This window comes from Onychomys torridus, chromosome X, assembly GCF_903995425.1.
Source record: "Onychomys torridus chromosome X, mOncTor1.1, whole genome shotgun sequence".
In the NCBI taxonomy this organism is placed as follows: domain Eukaryota; kingdom Metazoa; phylum Chordata; class Mammalia; order Rodentia; family Cricetidae; genus Onychomys; species Onychomys torridus.
Window position 1 is genome coordinate 66,116,163 of NC_050466.1, and position 19,880 is coordinate 66,136,042.

Consider the following 19,880-nt stretch of genomic DNA (forward strand, 5'->3'; position numbering starts at 1 on the left):
GGGAAAGAGCTAAGCTGGGTCCATCCCAAGAGTGTCAATGACATTTTTTTTCATGCCAAAATGTATTTGATAATAACATTTGAGATGCAGTGACCAATATATATTACTTACTAAACCCTTTTCATGATTCATCCCTGGTAAGGTCAATTTTGGTTGTCCACACCATGGACAAAAAGAAATTATAAATGGGCTGTAGGTATAAATATGAAGAAATGAAGATTCTAGATGAAAGTGTAGGCCATTGTCATGATTTAGAGGTAGATATTTTTAAAATAACAAATGGTATTAATCATAGAAGGAGAAATAAACAAATGTAACTACATTAAAATTCAGAATTTCAGTTCATCACAAGATACCAGTAAGCAAATAAGAACTACAGAATGGGAGAAGATTTTGTAGTCTTCAAAAAGGAGATGTGGAGACTATATGGGGATCTTCTATAAATTAAAAGAAAAAGTTAAATTATGCAAGTATCTGAAACAGATTTGAAGTAAACATTGGACTTGGAAGTAAGGCTTAGTAGTAGAGTGTTTGCTCAGCATACACAGGTCTTTGGTTCAGTGAAAGGCCACAAAACCAAACAAAAATATCAAACCTCAAAGGGTAATCCTGTTTGGGGGAAGTGATAAGAAGGGGGGGACCATAGGGCTTCTGGGATTTTGGTAGCAGTCTTGCTTACTTTTATGTATTTACTTTGTAGAATTCTTTCAGATTATGATCTGGGCATATTTTTGTTGAATACATATTATAATTTGATTGAAAATGTTTGTATTTAGAAAAAAATGCCTTGCTGTCCAGGATGAAGAACATAAGCAGAGCAGCTTTGAAATTACTACTGACTACAAGACAGGTCTCATCATCTAGCGTTTCCTGTGCTATGGAAGCAGAGGAAATGTATAGACCCGCAGAGCTCTGCAAAGTGGCTATAGCAGGGATCCTTTGGCCATAGAGAGGGAATGTCTTGATAGCCACTCACACCTGAAACAGGAGGAGAAAAGTAGGAACAGTTATTGAGGAAACACTAGGAAGGTTGATAATGATCCAATTTTGTTTATGGCTAAGTTGGTCTGTCATCCAGAATAAGCTATCACTTTTTTAAAAGATTTATTTATTTATTATGTATAGAGAAGAGGGCTCCAGATCTCATTAAAGATGGTTGTGAGCCACCATGTAGTTGCTGGGAATTGAACTCAGGACCTCTGGAAGAGCAGTCAATGCTCTTAACCTCTGAGACATCTCTCCAGCCCAAGCTACCACATTTTTTGTTTGTTTGCTTTTTTTGAGAGATAGGCTCTCATGTGTCTCAGATTGTTTGCTATGTACCTGTGGATGGCCTTGAGGTTTCCATCTTCCTCCTGAGTGCTGGAATAACAGGCATGTGCCACCATGCCCAGTGCTGGTATCAATCCTAGGACTTCTTCCATATTAGGCAAGTGTCCTACCAACTGAGCCACATCCGCAGCCTAGCCACCACTGACTTTATCATATGCCTAGACTCTGAACTAGAAATTCTCAGTGCGTTAAAGTTTGAAAATCAGCATAAAACCCTGGGGTATATAGTTATCACCCAAATTTGCAGATGAAAAAGCCAAAACTTTGAGAGATTAGATAACTTGCCTCCATTCTAGCTAGGAGGAACTGAAACCGGAGAGCTCCTGTCTGTATGGTTTGGAAGCCCGTCATCCTGATATGGTTTTCTTTCTTCCTTTTTTCTTTTCTGGGGCACATCTCACTCTTTACTCCAGACTTACTTGAAACTCAAACTCATAGGAATCCTCCTGCCTTAGCCTCCCTAGGGCTGGGGTGACAAGTCTGAGCTACCATACTTAGCTGCCTTATTCTTTTAAACCAGTTTTATTTGAGCTTAGTGAGGAGAAGACTACCTAAAATATGAAGTTTTTTACTTTTTGAGATAAGGTCTCACTATGTAGTCCTGGCTGTTCTGAAACTCACTCTGTAGACCAGGCTGGCCTCAAACTCACAGAGATCTGCCTGCCTCTGCCTCCTGAGTGCTGGAATTAAAGGCCTGTGCCTTTATAATTCCATCACCAGGCTTACTATGTGCAATTTATTTATTTTTTAAATTATATTTGTGTTTTAATTTTACACATCAGCCATGGGTTCCCCTGTCCTCTCCCCTCCCGCTCCCACTCCCACCTTCCTCGCAGCCCCTCCCCTACATTTCCCATCTCCTCCAGGGCCAAGACTCCCCTGGGGATTCAGCTCAACATGGTGGATTCAGTACAGGCAGGTCCAGTCCCCTCCTTCCAGGCTGAGCCAAGTGTCCCTGTGTAAGCCCCAGGTTCCAAACAGCCAGCACATGCACTAAGGACAGGTTCCGGTCCCACAGCCTGGATGCCTCCCAAACAGTTCAAGCTATTCAATTGTCTCACTTATCCAGAGGGCCTGCTCCAGCTGGGGGCTCCACAGCTTTTCGTTCATAATTCATGTGTTTCCATTAGTTTGGCTATTTGTCCCTGTGCTTTTTCCAATCTTGGTCTCAACACTTCACACTCTTACAATCCGTCCTCTTTCTTGACAATTGGAATCCTGGAGCTCCACCTGGGGCCTGGCAGAGGATCATCTGCTTCCATCAGTTATTGGATGAGAGTTCTAGCACGACCGTTAGGGTGTTTGGCCATCCCATCACCAGACTAGGTCAGTTCAGGCTTTCTCTCGACCAGTAGTCTACAGTGGAGGTATCATTGTGGATTTCTGGGGACCTCTCTAGCACTTTGCTTTTTCCTGTTCTCAAGTGGTCTTCATTTATCATGGTCTGTCATTCCTTGTTCTCCCTTTCTGTTCTTGATCCAGCTGGGATCTCCTGCTCCCCTAAGCTCTCTTTCTCTTGAACCTTGCCCTTCATTACTCCCCCTGTCGTCCAGGTTGTTCATGTAGATCTCATCCATTTCTCTATCATTGGGCGATCCCTGCATCTTTCTTAGGGTCCTGTTTTCTAGGTAGCCTCCATGGAATTGTGAGTAGCAGTCTAGTCATCTTTGTTTTACATCTAGTATCCTTCTATGAGTGAGTACATACCATGTTTGTATTTCTGAGTCTGGTTACCTCACTCAGGATGATTTTTTCTAGGTCGATCCATTTGCCTGCAAACCTCATGATGTCATTGTTTTTCTCTGCTGAGTAATACTCCATTGTGTATATGTACCATATTTTCTTTATCCATTCTTCAGTTGAGGGCATCTAGGTTGTTTCCAGGTTCTGGCTATTACAAACAATGCTGATATGAACATAGCTGAGCAAATACCCTTGAGGTATGATTGAGCATTCCTTGAGTATATGCCCAAGAGTGCTATAGCTGGGTCTTGAGGGAGATGGATTCCCAATTTTCTAAGGAAGCACCATATTGATTTCCAAAGTGGCTGTACAAGCTTGCATTCCCACCAGCAGTGGAGGAGAGTTCCCCATGCTCCACATCCTCTCCAGCATAAGCTGTCTTCTGTGTTTTTGACTTTAGCCATTCTGACAGGTGTAAGGTAGTATCCCAGAGTCATTTTGATTTTCATTTCCTGGATAATTAGGGATGTTGAGCAATTCCTTAAATGTCTTTCAGACATTTGAGCTTCCTCTGTTGAGAATACTCGGTTTAGTTCTATAGCCCATTTCTTAATTGGACTGTTGGGCATTTTGATGTCTAATTTCTTGAGTTCTTTATATATTCTGGATATCAGCCCTCTGTCAGATGTGGGGTTGGTGAAGACCTTTTCCCATTCTGTAGGCTGTCGCTTTGTCCTGTTGACCATGTCCTTTGCTCTACAATATCTTCTCAGTTTCAACAGGTCCCATTGATTGATTGTTTCTCTCAGTGTCTGTGCTACTGGTGTTATATTTAGAAAGTGATCTCTGGTGCCAATGCGTTCAAGAGTACTTCCTACTTTCTCTTCTATCAGGTTCAGAGTAACTGGATTTATGTTAAGGTTTTTGATCGACTTGGACTTATGTTTTGTGCATGGTGACAGATATGGACCTATTTGTAGCCTTCTACATGTTGACATTCAGTTATGCCAGCACCATTTGTTGAAGATGCTTTCTTTTTTCCATTGTACATTTTTGGCTTCTTTGTCAAAAATTATATGTTCATAGGTGTGTGGGTTAATGTCAGGGTCTTCAATTCGATTCCATTGGTCCACATGTTGGTTTTTATGCCAGTACCAAGCTGTTTTTATTACAGTAGCTCTATAGTAGAGCTTGAGGTCGGGGATTGTGATGCCTCCAGAGGTTGTTTTATTGTACAGGATTCTTTTGGCTATCCTGGGTTTTTTTTTTTTTCCATATGAAGTTGAGTATTATTCTTTCCAGACCTGTGAAGAATTGTGTTGGTAATTTGATGGGGATTGCGTTGAATCTGTAGATTGCTTTTGGTAAGATCGACATTTTTACTATGTTAATGCTGCCTATCCATGAGCATGGGAGATCTTTTCATTTTCGGACATCTGCTTCAATTTCTTTTTTCAGGGACTTAAAGTTCTTGTCATATAGGTCCTTCACATGCTTAGTTAGAGTAACCCCAAGGTATTTTATATCATTTGTGGCTATTGTAAAGGGTGATGTATCTCTGATTTCCTTCTCAGCCTGTTTGTCTATTGTATATAGGAGGGCTACTTTTTTTTTTTTTTGAGTTGATCTTGTATCCTGCTATGTTGTTGAACGTGTTTATAAGCTGTATTAGTTCCTTAGTTGAATTTTTGGGGTCACTCATGTATACTATCATGTCATCTGCAAATAGGGAGAGCTTGACTTCTTCCTTTCCAATTTGTATCCCCTTAATCTTCTTATGTTTTCTTATTGCTCTGGCTAGAACTTCAAGCACTATATTGTGAAAGTATGGGAAGAGGGGACAGCCTTGCCTTGTTTCTGATTTTAGTGGTATTGCTTTGAGTTTCTCTCCATTTAATTTGATGTTGGCCATTGACTTGCAGTACATTGCCTTTATTATGTTTTGGTATGTTCCCTGTATTCCTGATCACTCCACGACCTTTATCATGAAGGGGTGTTCTATTTTGTCAAATGCCTTTTTTAGCATCTAGTGAGATGATCATGTGGTTTTTTTCTTTGAGTTTGTTTATATATATGGTGTATTACATTGACGGACTTTCTTATGTTGAACCACCCTTGCATCCCTGGGATAAAGCCTACTTGATCATGGTGGATAATTGTTTTGATGTGTTCTTGGAGTCTGTTTGCCAGTATTTTATTGAGTATTTTTGTATCAATGTTCATGAGGGAGATCGGTCTATAGTTCTCTTTCTTTGTTGCATCTCTATTTGGTTTAGGAATCAGGTTTATTGTAGCCTCATAGAAGTTTGGTAATATACCCTCTGCTTCTATTGTGTGGAAAAATTTAAAGAGCATTGGTATTATGTCTTCTTTGAAGATCTGGTGGAATTTTGCACTGAAACCATCTGGTCCTGGGCTTTTTTGGTTGGGGGACTTTTAATGACTGATTCTTTTTCCTTAGGGGTTATTGGACTATTTCAATGGTTTATCTGGTCTTGATTTAACTTAGGTATGTGGTACCCATCCAGAAAAGTATCCATTTCTTTTAGATTTTCCAGTTTTGTGGAGTAGAGGTTTTTGAAGTATGACCTGATGATTCTCTGGATTTCCTCATTGTCTGTTGTTATGTCTCCCTTTTCATTTCTGATTTTGTTAATTTGGATGCTCTCTCACTGTCTTTTGGTTAATTTGGATAAGGACTTGTCTATCTTGTTGATCTTCTCAAAGAACCAACTCTTTGTTTCCTTAATCCTTTGTATTGTTCTCTTTATTTCTGTATTATTGATTTCAGCTCTCAATTTGATAAATTCCTGGCGTCTGTTCCTCCTGGGAGACTTTGCTTCTTCCTGTTCAAGGGCTTTCAGGTGTGCTGTCAAATCACTAGTGTGAGATTTCTCCAACTTCTTTATGTGAGCATTTAGTGCTATGAATTTCCCTCTTAGCACTGCTTTCACAGTGTCCCATAAGTTTGGGTATGTGGTGTATTCATTTTCATTGATCTCTAGGAAGTCTTTAATTTCTTTCTTTATTTCTTCCTTAAGCCATTGGTGATTCAGTTGAGCATTATTCAGTTTCCATGAGATTGTAGGATTTCTGTAGTTTTTTTTCTTGTTGAAATTGAAATCTAACTTTAAACCATGTGGTCTGATAGAACGCAGGAGGTTGTTCCAATTCTTTTTGTATCTGTTGAGATTTGCTTTGTGGCCAAGTATTTGGTCGATTTTAGAGAAGGTTCCATGGGGTGCTGAGAAGAAGGTATATTCTTTTTTGTTCAGATGGAATGTTCTGTGGATATCGATTAAATCCATTTGAGTCATAACATCAGTTAAGTCCTTTATTTCTCTGTTAAGTCTCAATTTGGTATATCTGTCCAGAGGTGAAAGTGGGGTGTTGAAGTTTTCTACTATTAATGTGTGGGGTTCTATTTGTGATTTAAACTTTAGTAATGTTTCTTTTACATATCTGGTTGCCCTTGTGGTTGGGGCATAAATGTTCAGTATTGAAACTTCATTTTGGTGGATCTTTCCTGTGATGAGTATGTAATGTCCTTCATGTTCTCTTTTGATTGATTTTAGTTTGAAGTCTATTTTGCTGGATATTAGGATGGCTATACCAACTTGCTCCTTTTTTTTTTTTTTTTTTTTTTTTTTTTGGTTTTTCGAGACAGGGTTTCTCTGTGTAGCTTTGTGCTGTTTCTGGAACTCGCTTTGTAGACCAGTCTGGCTTCGAACTCACAGAGATCTGCCTGCCTCTGCCTCTGGAGTGCTGGGATTAAAGGCTTGTGCCACCACCGCCCCGGCTTCCAGCTTGCTTCTTAAGGCCATTTGATTGGAAAGTCTTTTCCCAGCCTTTTATTCTTAGGTAGTGTCTATCTTTGAATTTGAGGTGTGTTTCTTGTATGCTGCAGAATGATGGGTCCTGTTTTCATATCCATTCTGTTAGTCTGTATCTTTTTATAGGTGAATTAAGTCTATTGATATTGAGGGATATTAATGACCAGTGATTGTTCATTCCTGTTATTATTATTATTATTTTTGGTGGTAATGTGTCTGTACTTCTTTTCTTTGGGGTTTACTGCTGTGGTATTATCTATTGCCTGTGTTTTCGAGGGTGTATCTGACTTCCTTAGGTTGGAATTTTCCTTCTAGTGCTTTCTGTAGGGCTGGGTTTGTGGATAAGTATTGTTTAAATCTGGCTTTGTCTTGTTCACTCCATCTATGATGATTGAAAGTTTTGCTGGGTATATTAGTCTAGGCTGGCATCCATGGTCTCTTAGTGTCTGCATTATATCTGTCCAGGTCCTTCTGGCTTTCAAAGTCTCCATTGAGAAATCGGGTGTTATTCTGATGGGTTTGCCTTTATAAGTCACTTGGCCTTTTTCCTTTCCTGCTCCTAATATTCTTTCTTTATTCTGTACGTTTAGTTGTTTAGTTATTATGTGGCGAGGGGACTTTTTTTGGGGGTCTAGTCTGTTTGGTGTTGTATAGGCTTCTTGTATCTTCATAGGCATTTCCTTTTTTAAGTTGGGGAAGTTTTCTTCTATGATCTTGTTAAATGTATTTTCCGTGTCTTTGAGTTGGTATTCTTCTCCTTCCTCTATCCCTATTATTCTTAGGTTTGGTCTTTTCATGGTGTCCCAAATTTCTTGGACATTTTGGGTCATGACTTTGTTGGTTTTAGTGTTTTCTTTGACTGATGAATATATTTCTTCTACCGTATCTTCAACACCCGGGATCCTCTCTTACATCTCTTGCATTCTGTTGGTTATACTTGTATCTGAATTTCCTGTTCATTTACTCAGATTTTCTATTTCCAGCATTCCCTCTGCTTGTGTCTTCTTCATTTTTTGTATTTCCCTTTTCAGGTCTTGGACTATTTCCCTCATCTGTTTCATTGCTTTTTCATGATTTTCTGTCAGGAACTTATTGTTTTCTTCTGCTTTAATTGTCCTTTCCTCTAGTTTTTTATAGCATTCTTCCCATTTTTTGTTTGTCTGTTCCTCTACTTTATTTTTGATTTCTTCTATATAAGGCTCTAACCTCTTCATGATGTTATTTATTAGGTTGCTTTCTTCTGCTTCTTCCATTCTGTGATGTTCAGGTCTAGCTGTTGGAAGAGGTCTAGGTTCTGGTGATGCTGTATTGCTCTTTATTTTGTTGTATGTACTTCTGCCTTGACGTCTGCCCATCTCCTCGAGGATTTGTTCTTGTTCTTACCAGCGTACTTGGTCCAGACAGAGCTGACAGATTTAGGGAGCCTCTCTCTGGCCCAGATGGGAGTTCTGTTCCAGATGGGAGTGCTGGCCGGATGGGAGCTGGGGGCTGGTCTCTGAGTCTCAGGAAGTCGCTGGGGTCTTGGGCAGATGGGTTTGGGGGCAGGGTGTGGAGATACCAGGGTCTGCCTGTAGTCTTAGAAAGGGGAACCTTCCCGCAAGGCCTCCCCAATGGCCAGAAACTGTGACCAAGTTGGGCAGTTCTTCCAGGGATGGCTGGTGTCCAGGGTTGGGACCCAGCTGCAGGGCCTAGCTGGGTGTGACCCCAGGCACTCACCTCTGGTCCAGGTGGGAGTTCCTTGGGGATGGGAGCTGGGGGCTGGTCTTTGAGTCTCAGGAAGTGGCTGGGGTCTCAGGCAGATGGGTGAGGGTGCAGTGTGGAGATTGCAGGGTCTGCCTGCAGTCTTGGAAAAGGGGAGCCTTCCTGCAGGGCCTGCCAAATGGCCCACTATATGCAATTTTAAGATACTTTGAGGAGAACAATTTCTCTAACCAATTTTGAAGTTTGAGGTAGGCTGTTATAAGATTTTATGAATTGGCATTTTCTTTTTCTATAAGAAAGAAGAGGAAGGGTTGAAAATCCTCCACTAAACAACACTGGCTATGCTGGGAAAATCCTACATGAGTGACCTCTGAGCCCTTTCCACATTTTGCAGATATTTTAATAAGTTGAATAATTGCTTGTGATATTATATATATATATATATATATATATATATATATATATTATTATTATTTCTGCTTATTAATGACTCTCCAGGCTTGATATTATTCCTCTTCTCACTAATTCACATGCAGAGACAAGAAAATAGTGCTGGAGCTGATTGCCACATCACTGTCTGCATAGCAATACTTTTCTGCCTGCTTTGATACAGAGAGGGGAGAGCAGAAGAGAAAGGATGTGACAAAGAACCTGCCATTAGCAAAATCTGTTTGAAAAGCCACATTCTTGTGCAGAAACCAGAATTTTATCCAATGTAAATTACTGATATTTGTGCACGAGGTTAGGATTTTAGCATTGATTTGTTCAACATACATGTGTCCTCTTCTTCCTGTGATCTACAGTATGCATTGGAAACACACACCAGTATATATTAAAGACCAGTGCTTCATTTTGCTCCTGTCGTTTGTTTCATGATCCTTCAGGCCCTCATGTTTGTAGCCTGCAGCATGATTCTAACACTGGAACATCATCAGAACCTGTGGCAGTTTGAAAGAAAGTGGCCCCTAAAGTGAGTGGAACTATTATGAGGTGTGGCCTTGTTGGAAAAAAAATGTATCACTGAGGTTGCCTATGCTCAAGATATTGCCTAGACCAGTGTTTAGTCTACTTCCCGTTGCCTACAAGATGTAGAACTCTTCAGCTATTCCTCTAGCACCAAGTCTTCCTGCATGCTGCTATGCTCCCCATCATGATGATAGGACTGAACTTCTGAAACGGTAATCAAGCCACCCCAATTACATGTTTTCTTTATAAGAGTTGCAGTGGTCATGGTATCTCTTCATAGCAGTGAACACCCCAAGACAGAATCCTAAATGAAATTTGGATTATTTGCTTCTGAATGTGTCTCTCCAGTAGTCTAATGACTATAACTTGCATAAGAAATGTGGCAGAAAGTCATGTAAGATGCCTTGAGTGTGTATGGATGTGGTTTGACAAGTTTGTTTGTGGAAAAAGGAAAAAAAGACAAAAGCAAACCTTTATTTCTGGAGCAAGTTATCCAACTTTTCTTGCTGTGATGATACACAAGATGCACCAAACGAATAATTGAAAATGTTCACATTCAACCAGAGTTTAGTTTGCTAGAATCTATCTAGTGTCATGGGCTTGGTTTATGTACAGGTGCTCATAAAACAAAAGCCAGGTAGGCCTGGAGAGACTGCTCAGCTGTGAAGAATGCTTGGTGCTCTTGCAGAGGACCCAATCTCAATTCCCAGCATTCACAATGGGCTGCTCACAACTGCCTATAACTCTAGCTCCAGGGGATCTAGCACCCTCTTTTGGCCTTTGTACATACATACACACAAAGACACACATAGACACATGGAAAAAAATGAAACAAATCTTAAACAGAACAAAGCAAAACAGAAACCTAGACAAGATCTTTGGATTGCAACTCTTGAAATGTGGAACTTGTGGTTTAGAAGTCAGGTCTTCTGGGAATGTGTGATTTTTGATCAAATTGATTAGTATTGTGCATTGTGCCTTGAAGCTCTTCAGAGAGATAAAGGAACAGCCTTTCCTCTGATTTTGGAGGCTGTCAAGTGCGTTCCCTGTCAGCAGCAGTTTTGCATAGTGGAAATAGGCAGTGCCAAAGGGGCTACAGTCACCATAGGGATCTGTCAACATGGCTTCATGATGGTCAACTGATACTCTCAAGTTAATTCAAACCCCTCTCTCTCCCTCCCTTAGAAGAAGTTTGTTTTCACTGATTCCTTATTTGAAAGAAGACCGACAACAACCATTTTTTTTTACCTTCAAAAAATATTATTAATGATTTTATAAATAGAAAATAATTTTCCAAGAAGGTCTGGCAAACAGTTTTTGTAAATGGCCTCACTTACATATCCAGGACTTTGTATGTATAAATAGGCATGTTTTCAGACAATTTGAGTAGGCTTTCCAACCTCAATTCTTTATTTCCTGTTGCAACAATTTTTCTTCATGTACATGGCAAGTTTATGCAACACCAAATAAAACTTGTAATGGGAAAGTTTTCCGGGTGACCTCCTTGAGAGGCTGAGTTATGAGGAAAATCATAAGGAACTTGACCCAGATGAAATGACCTCCATTGAGAATATTGCTTGGTACAGAAACAACAGACTGAATAAGTTTTGGTTATTTAATAAATGAAGACTGCTTTCTTTTGTGGAGTTGGCAGAAGAAATTAACCCCTGCAGAAAGCCTAGCCTCAGACGGAAGTTGAACTTTGGGTTCTTTTGAGTTAGGAGAACCTTGGATAAAATAATGTTTAATTGTTTTTATTTGGATCTCAAGCAGCTTGGAATCACCCCTGCTGTCTGCACACCTTGTATTTTCCAGAATTTTCTGTCTTTGCATTTAATTTTCTGGAGGCTGACCTTCAATTTGACATCATATGTGGGAGGATATTAATGAATCCTATTTTCACCTTCCTAGCACTTCTGGAGAAATCAGTCAGTCGAAGGCGGGACACTGATGCTGTACAGAAAGCCAAAATCCTTTATTCATCCTGCATGAATGAGAGTGAGTAATAAAGAAAATAAATATTTATGATCCTTATACTTCAGAACTCTATTAGTGGTTAAAGGTATTTTTAAGGAAGAGAGAACTGAAATTCTATTAATGCTTAAAGGTGTTATTTAGGCAATAAAAAATTCTCAAAGACTGGATTTTGATGAGTCTTTCTTAGTCAATTTGTGGCTGTTGTAGTGGAAAAATAATCTTTTAAAAGACATTTTAATTTTATTATTTTATGTCTATAATTATGTGTATATGTGTATGGATATGTGCACATGAGTGCATGAGTACAGGTGGAGGTCAGGTAAGGTTGTAGCTGGAGTTTCATGCTGTTATGTACTGCCCAACATGAGTGTGGAGACCTGAACTCATGTCTTCTGCAAGAACAGCATATGCTCTTAACAATGGAACTATTTTTCCAGCCCCAGGGAAATCATCTTATTTCTGTGACTGGATTATTTGAGTATCAGTTCCTATATAAGAAATTTGAATAAGGCAGCAGGGAAAACCCCATTGTATCTAGTGTGAAAATCAGAATCCATATCCAGGCCAGCTCTGGCTCAGGAAAAAGCCTGAGAGGGCATATACTTAGGAGAATTATGTTCCATAGAAACCACTGGAATCTAGAGACATTTAGATTTCTAGGCATGTCAGGCTCCTAACTAGCATTCTTGTTGGGAGACAAAGACCTCAAGGTGATCCATGCCATTCCAGAGTTAAAGCAAGTGTTTCCAGAAAGTGTGTTAGTTGATTTAGTATTTGGGGGATATCATTTGATATGCTAGAAACACCTGTTCCCTGGGGCATCCTTGTCTTAACTGAACCATATTGTTAATTTAGGGTTATTCCTTAGTGCCAGTAATAAGTACCACTGGCTTAATTTCATTCATTGGCTCAGGTCTACACAGTAAGCCCATCTTCATTATAGAGAACATCCAGCAAGTTTACTAAAGAGTGTGGGAGTTCTGCTCATATAGTTATTCACAACTCATCCTACTTCTCTTACCCTCTCTTTAACAGCTGAAGTTGCAAGTGGAGGGATTTCTGGGAATTTTCTCTTGAGAAGATAAATTTGCTTGCTAGCTTGGTGATCTACTTTGCAATTCCTTTTTGCTGTTTTGTGTCAAGGTCTCCCGGGCTCAGGTTGGCTTTGAGAAGTCGCTGCACAGTTGAGGGTGACCTTGAATTTCTGATCCTCCTGCCTCTTCCCAAGTTCAGGACTTAGAGGAATGGATCATCACACCTGGCTTCTGGTTTACAATTCTAACTTGCCCTTTGTATCCATTTCCTTTTAGAAGCAATTGAAAAAGCAGACGCCAAGCCACTGCTCCACATCTTGCGGCATTCACCTTTCCGCTGGCCTGTGCTTGAAGCTAATATTGGTCCTGAAGGGGTTTGGTCAGAGAGAAAATTCAGTCTACTGCAAACACTTGCAACATTCCGCGGTCAATACAGCAATTCTGTGTTCATCCGTTTGTATGTGTCCCCTGATGACAAGGCATCCAATGAACATATCTTGAAGGTATAGATAGCCAGGGCTGTTTGTTCATTTTCATATTAGCCCTTTAGGGTGTCTTTTTCATTTCTTTTTATATACAGAGCGTCAAGTATCCTAGGCTGGCCTCAAACTTGCTTTGACTTTGACCCAGGATGACTTTGAACTCCTGCCTCTACCTCCTGAGTGCTGAGATTGCAGGTATGTATTACCATACCATGTTTATGCAGTGCTGGAGACTCCACCTTGTGAATGCTAGGAAACCACTTTGGCAACTGTGCTACAATCCCCAGTGTGGGTGCTTTCCTAAAGAAAGAAATTCATGCTGGCTTAATGAAATGATGAGGTAAAAATTCAGCTGAGCTTTAGGATCTAGAATTATATCCTGCTCCAAGATTTGCTGACTGTAGATTAGCAGAAAACTGTCAGCCTTTCAGGAACCCCATGAGTGGCTTTCAAGTGATCCATGCTCTCACTCTTAGATGGCTTCTCTGAGCATGTAAATTCTAGCTGGGAGAGGTCTCTGGGTCTTCTGTGATGATAGAAGACTTTCTGAACTCTGCTCTTTGCCTTACCTCCTCGTTCCTCTGACAGAAGGGACAACACATGCCAGATTCCTTGTTCCCTTTCAGAACAACTTGAGTGCACGCCTACATTCCCATTGTCAAGTTCAATCTGAATCCGTCCTCCTCCCTTTCAAAAGGTAAAGCAGAATTTATTCTAAGCACATTTTTGCTGGGAGAATGAGCATAAAGGCAGAGAGCAGTTGGATGTGCCCTGAGGTGGATCACATTGGTGAAATTAGGAGGTTGTCAGAAAGATACAGACCACAAAAGATTCATCAATGAAGGAGGGTTGTAGGAATTCAAATAACATATCCCAAGTCATTTCATGCATTCACCCTGCTGTGTTTTTTCTTCTTCCATGGAAGAATAATAATGAAGCAATTGAACATTGCTTTCTACCCTAATCTGCCCTTCATCAAAGCAGAACATATTAAGGATATATCAATATAAAAACTATAGGACTATAAAACCATGTAGTGTATTTCCTCATCCAACATAAGCCACCTCTCCAAAAATTAAAACCATGGAGTTTCTTTTTGGAGTTAAGTAAGAGGTGGGCAATGTGTTTTCTATGAAGGGACAGATGGTACAGATTTGAGGTTTTGCCAGCCATCTGGTCTCTATTTCAACTATTGAAGCTTTGGCATTGTACCTGGGAAAGCAGCTTTAGATGATGAATGGGTATAACCAAGTGATGAGCTGGCTTGAAGGCTGTAGGTTGCTGACCTGTAAGTGTAGGCAGTGATAGATGTCAAGAAAAATCTTTGGTTGTGGAAAGAATTCTCACGCAGAAGGAAAGTTTTAGTTCTAGAGACAGCTGTGTGTCTGTGTTGGATGATGAAGTAGCAACATGGTATTGAGCCATCTTGTAATGCTATTATGTGAGACACAATGATGGTTGCAATCCAATCAGTCCCTGTTCTATGTGGATAGAACACTCAATTTTTTAAAGCCAGATTTTAAGACTATTATTCTCAATTACAGAACTATTATGATATTCTTTCAAATACTTTCGATGGTGTTTTAAAGTAAGGAAGAGATTGTAATTCAAATGTAATTTACACCCTCTGAGAACTGGTAGATGATTTTGATTCACACAATGATGCATCATTGCAAATGGTAACTATTTCATTTTTCACCAATTTCTGGAGCTAGACAAATAGTTGACCTATTTCTTTCATATTTTTTCATGAGGAAAGCTACCAACTAAAATAAAAATGTACAATAAACATCTATGTGTTTATGAACCCAACTTCAATAGCCTCAACTTTGTGCTATTTTTACATAGTTTAAACCTCCCCTTTTTGGAGGCTGGAGCATTTTATAGCATGTCTAAACTGTATCTTCTCGCTGTGAATATTTCATTGCCTGGGCTAATGTGAAAGACTCTTACCACAACCAAAATGCAATCATAATTCCATACTTAACATCTAGTAAAACTTAACTGTAGTAATACAGTTAGTTTTCAGCTTTCCTAATTATACTAAACATTTTTTTTATACTGGTGAGAGTAGAATCCAGGGCCTCATGCATGCCAAACAGGTGTTCTACCGTCAAGCTATACCTTCAGCCTCTCAAATGTATTCTTAAACCCCAACCAGAAACAGCTGCATTTTGATTGAGGCTAAAATTAAGAATCAATCACATGTGCACTTTCTAAGTCTGATTTAATCTTTAACAGTCACCACCTTTACTTTATTTTTTTAAACCATACTTATTTGCCAAAGAAACCAGATTATTTCTCCTATATATTTTCTCCACAGTCTGGATTTGATTGATTTCAGGATAAACAAACAGCCAATTAGACAAAGTTCTCACTTATAGGAGAAGCACAGCTTGAAAATCTAGGAGAGGAACCCAAGAGACGCTCAGTAGTTAAGAGAACATACTTCTCTTGCAGAAGACCTGAGTTTGTTTCTCAGCACCAATGCCAGGTGGCTCATAACTGCCTGTACTCCAGGTTTAGATGTCTTCTTTGGTTTCTGTGGGTATTTGCACCCTCAGGTGCCTGCTTACACACATACACATTTACATAAACATAGTTATAGTTAAAAATATTTATCCTTTCTGTTTTAGTTATGTATGTGTGTGAGAGATAGAAAGAGAAAGATGATGATGATGATGATGATGATGATGATGATGATGATGATGTTGTGAGTGCAGATGCCCTTGGAGGCCAGAGGCCTTAGATTCCCTGGAGCTGGAGTTGTAGGTGGTTTTGAGCCATCCAACATGGATCCTGGGAACTGAGCAAGCACTATGTGCTCTTAAACACTGAGATATCTCTCCATCCTGCATATACCCAATTAAAAATAAAAATAAATCAGGATAAATAAAAGGGTTAGATTACTACTACTTAAATCTTTGAAGAGCCAATTGATTTAGGAAACTATCATTAATCACTACTAAAATGGCCAGGTGAATATTTGGGAAACTCATGGAATGATGTCTCTAGAACTCAACTATCAATAGTAGCATTGCTAAAAATGGGAAAATTAGATATTTTATGCCTCTTGATACCAGTCAGAAGTAACACATCACCACCAAAGACATTGTGCCAAAACCATAAAACAAAAAAAACAACCACCTTAAAAGTAGTTCAGTATCTACCTTTAATGTCAGTTTGTAGAAAAATAAGGGAAACAGAGGAACATGGTAACAGCTTGCCTTGCACACTTAATATTCAATTATACTGGTCCTAGAAACACTGTCAATAATAGAATGCTTCCCAAATGTAAGAAGGCACTTGTATACTTATTATTGCTTTCTTTTGCCAAGATGGCAGCTTGTTCCAAACTGAAGTGTTTAAGCACTGCTTGGCATTTGAGTGCAGCTCACATTGGCTTTAGTTCTATCCTGTTTGTACCAAATTACATGAGTGAATGTTCACACATCTGAATTAACCTCCTCCTTGAACAACATAGAGCTACAGTTTTCATAGTCATGAAACAGTTTTAAGCATGTGTCTAGAGATAGCAGGAACAGTTTTGTTCTGAGATCTATATGAAACCTGACAACAAAATTTGTGTATTAGTGGCTACCAATGTTCTAGAACTTGTGTGCATGCACTGGCTGTTTTGTTAGTTTTCAGTTTCTAGGGGGCCATGAAATGGTTCAGCAGGTAAAACACTTTCCAACAGGCCTGGGGATATGATAGATTCAATCCCTGGAACCCACATGCTAGTTGTCCTCTGACTTCCACATGTACACATGACACATGGGTGTATACACACACTAATAAATTACATGTAAAAATTTTAATCGTTAAATACAAAATGCAAGTGAATGTGCATTTAGACTTTGTGGGACATAGTTTGAAAAACAGTTGTGTGGTAACAAGGGTTGGCTCTGGTGTTGAGGACACTGAGGCTCTCAGTTCAGTTTTGAGAGTTACTCATTATACTATGTGTATTATTTTGTCTCTCTTGAGTCTCATTTTATCTGTGGATAAGGAAGCTTAAATTATCATTTACTTGACATTGTTGCTATTTGGATCACTTGAATTTTGTGAGTTTCTATGGTAGATATTGTGTCCCCAGTAGCATATGACAAGAGGTCTTTCTCTTGAAACATGGTCCATCAACTAGCCAGGACCATTTGAAGAATGCCTCTCTTCAATTTGAGTAGTTGACATGCCTTCTTTACCTGTGATTTGGTTGTGTAAGAAACAGCTTAAACTTTGACCTGGAACATGTACCCACTTTATTGGTAGAACATATGGTGCCTCTGAGTATAGAAAAATGCACTCCTTTTAATGGGCAGATATGCCTCCATCCTCAAGATATGCAGATTGGCCCACATATTGGTCTTTGAAAAAGCTCCCCTGTGGCAAGATGGTAGAGATTGCTGTGGATTTCAATGGGAGATAGAATTGTAAGAAATAACAGAAAGGCATATTCTAAAACATCACCTTGCTACCTGTGCTCATGCTCATCTTAAGCCTGGTGATAGGAAGAGTAAGAATTTCAGGAACAATGAAAAGTGGCATGTGTGGCCTTGAAAGACTGTTTGGAAGGTCAGGGTTGTCCTAGTATAAGACAACTCCAAGTCATTGCTTTTCCATGACCTGCATTTTTTTCTGGCACTAATCAAAATTCATGATGTCAACCAGAAAAATTCTCTTAGAAATGAAGTTTCTCTAATGTTTTGTTTTTCCATTCCTAGAGCATAATTTTCAGATGTTTCTTTTTGTATTGTTACTTTCTCCCCTAAAACACTTTGTTGTAATTGGCATGCCAATTATAACTGGACAAAAATTACATCTTCAGTTCAATGTATCTGGTTTTCTAAAACCATACTTAAAAAAATGTAGCCTGGACTATCCTGTAACTCACTCTGCAGCTCAGACTGGTCTGAACTATCAGTCCACATACCTCTTAAGTGCTGTAATGAACATTTTCTTTTCTTTTGAAATTGAAGCATTCATATCATAAATGCAAGGACTTTAAAAGCTAGAACAATACCATGAACTTGTGTGGGTTTCTCAAGAAAGACTTTACCTCAGGAGTTTGTGTGTTTCTAATAAGATTTAGTTGACTGACCTTATTTAATCTGTTGGTGTATTTAAAATGTTCTCTAGAAACCATAACAATGTGAAAGTTTATAAAAGGTCTGGTAACCTCACTGAATTATCCAGACTTTTACCTTCCATGGGTTTAATTTCATTTCATGAGAAGAACCTTTGACTTTCTTGATATTTTCTGTATAGTTTCCTTTCATCTAAGACTGGAGCTCACAAGAGTTGCTGAATGATCCAAATTTAATTGAAAGCCAAAGCATCTTAATCAAAATATTTTGTTTTGTGATTCTGGCTTACTTCATTTTTGGAAGAAACAATGGCAGATTGGGAATTACAGGAGGATGAAGCCAGAATGGCCTGTGACTTGGTTGTTTTAGGCCAATTAGCAATTCACACAGGCTGCAGGGATGGTTTGAATGCATTTTACTAAAAAACAAAACAAAACAACAACAACAACAAAAAAACAAAACCAAAAAAAACAAAAAAAAAAACCAGTATTTCCTTAAATTTTATAACACCACTATAATTTGGCCTTTTATAGACTTTGCTACATATGAAAAGGATTTTCATGGAAAACTATAATTTTATGTAGATTTTATGTATAGAAGGGGGATAAAATACTTGAGATTAAAGTTATTTGTGTTTCTATAACTTATTTTTAACTTTGCAGAGAAGGTTCTAAAAATCACAGAGATTTCTCCAAAATGTCAGTTGATTCTTTTTGAGTAAAAAGATACATTTTTTTGAAGTGGGGATGTAGAAAGCCTAATGCATAAGCTCCAACCAGATGAGCATTTGCAAAGCACCACAGTGGTGTGGGTAGTGGATCTGGAAACAGGAGGGGATTTTACTATGAGCTCTGTTCACCCATGTGAGCTTGGGAAAATCATAAATTCTCTGGCTTTTGTCAGATAATCTCTAATATCTATTCCAAGTAGCCTTGCACTGTTCAGTGTTGGCAAAACCTCAAAGATAGAAAGCACAAATCAGCAAAGAAGGGGGCACATCTCTTATACGTTAGGTCTCTCAAAGTGCCTATTTGCGTGTAGTTCTGAATGGAATGAAGTGATTTTTGTGATGGTGATACAAACTCAAAATATGGCTGGGCTGCCAATGAGCCCATGACTCTTGTTACTGTGGTGCACAACAATTTAATGCTTTCTTTCTTTCTTTTTCTTTCTTTTTTGCTGGAGCTGAGGACCGAACCCAGGGCCTTGTGCTTGCTAGGCAAGCACTCTACCACTGAGCTAAATCCCCAACAACCCCATCTGCTTTTGTTTTAACAGTTGGACCAAGCAACACTCTCCCTGGCTGTGAGGGAGGACTTCCTTGATAACAGTACTGAAGCCAAATCTGTAAGTTTTATTCACTACATGTCTTGTCTGGGTGCTGTTTGGTGCATCAGTTTCTATAAGATATCTGCTCGTTCCTGGAAATTATCCTCATAATTTCACTGAGCACATTCCCAGTGTAGTAAGCAGAGATCTTTTGTTTAGGCCAGTGGTTCTCAACTTGTGGGCAGAGGACATTCATCAAAGGGGGTTTCCAAGTTGTTCTTCTTGAGTCAACATTTGCCAGGGAACCTTTGCTTCTGCTGTGATCTCAGCAACCAGACTTGAAATCATCATCTCCTCTCCTTATAAGTAGTTAACCCAGTCCAAGTGACACCACCTTCACAAGCAATTCTTCCTCCAACCACCTAGTTCCTCCTATCCCTACTGCCCTAGATCACATTGCTGTCCACTCTGGCTTTAACTACAACCATTCATATTTAATTGTAGCCACCTTCACTT

The 19,880-nt window shown here is 39.3% G+C and overlaps 1 protein-coding gene across 2 annotated transcripts in view; it reads left to right on the forward strand.

Moving 5' to 3' along the window:
- Positions 1–19,880, forward strand: part of Phex (phosphate regulating endopeptidase homolog X-linked) — a 217,055-nt gene that overhangs the window by 38,397 nt on the left and 158,778 nt on the right. For both annotated transcript variants that reach the window (XM_036175272.1, XM_036175273.1), the window contains exons 4-6: positions 11,427–11,513; positions 12,803–13,029; positions 19,374–19,442. In XM_036175272.1, the coding sequence (XP_036031165.1) occupies positions 11,427–11,513; positions 12,803–13,029; positions 19,374–19,442 (383 nt within the window). The remainder of the gene's footprint in view (positions 1–11,426; positions 11,514–12,802; positions 13,030–19,373; positions 19,443–19,880) is intronic.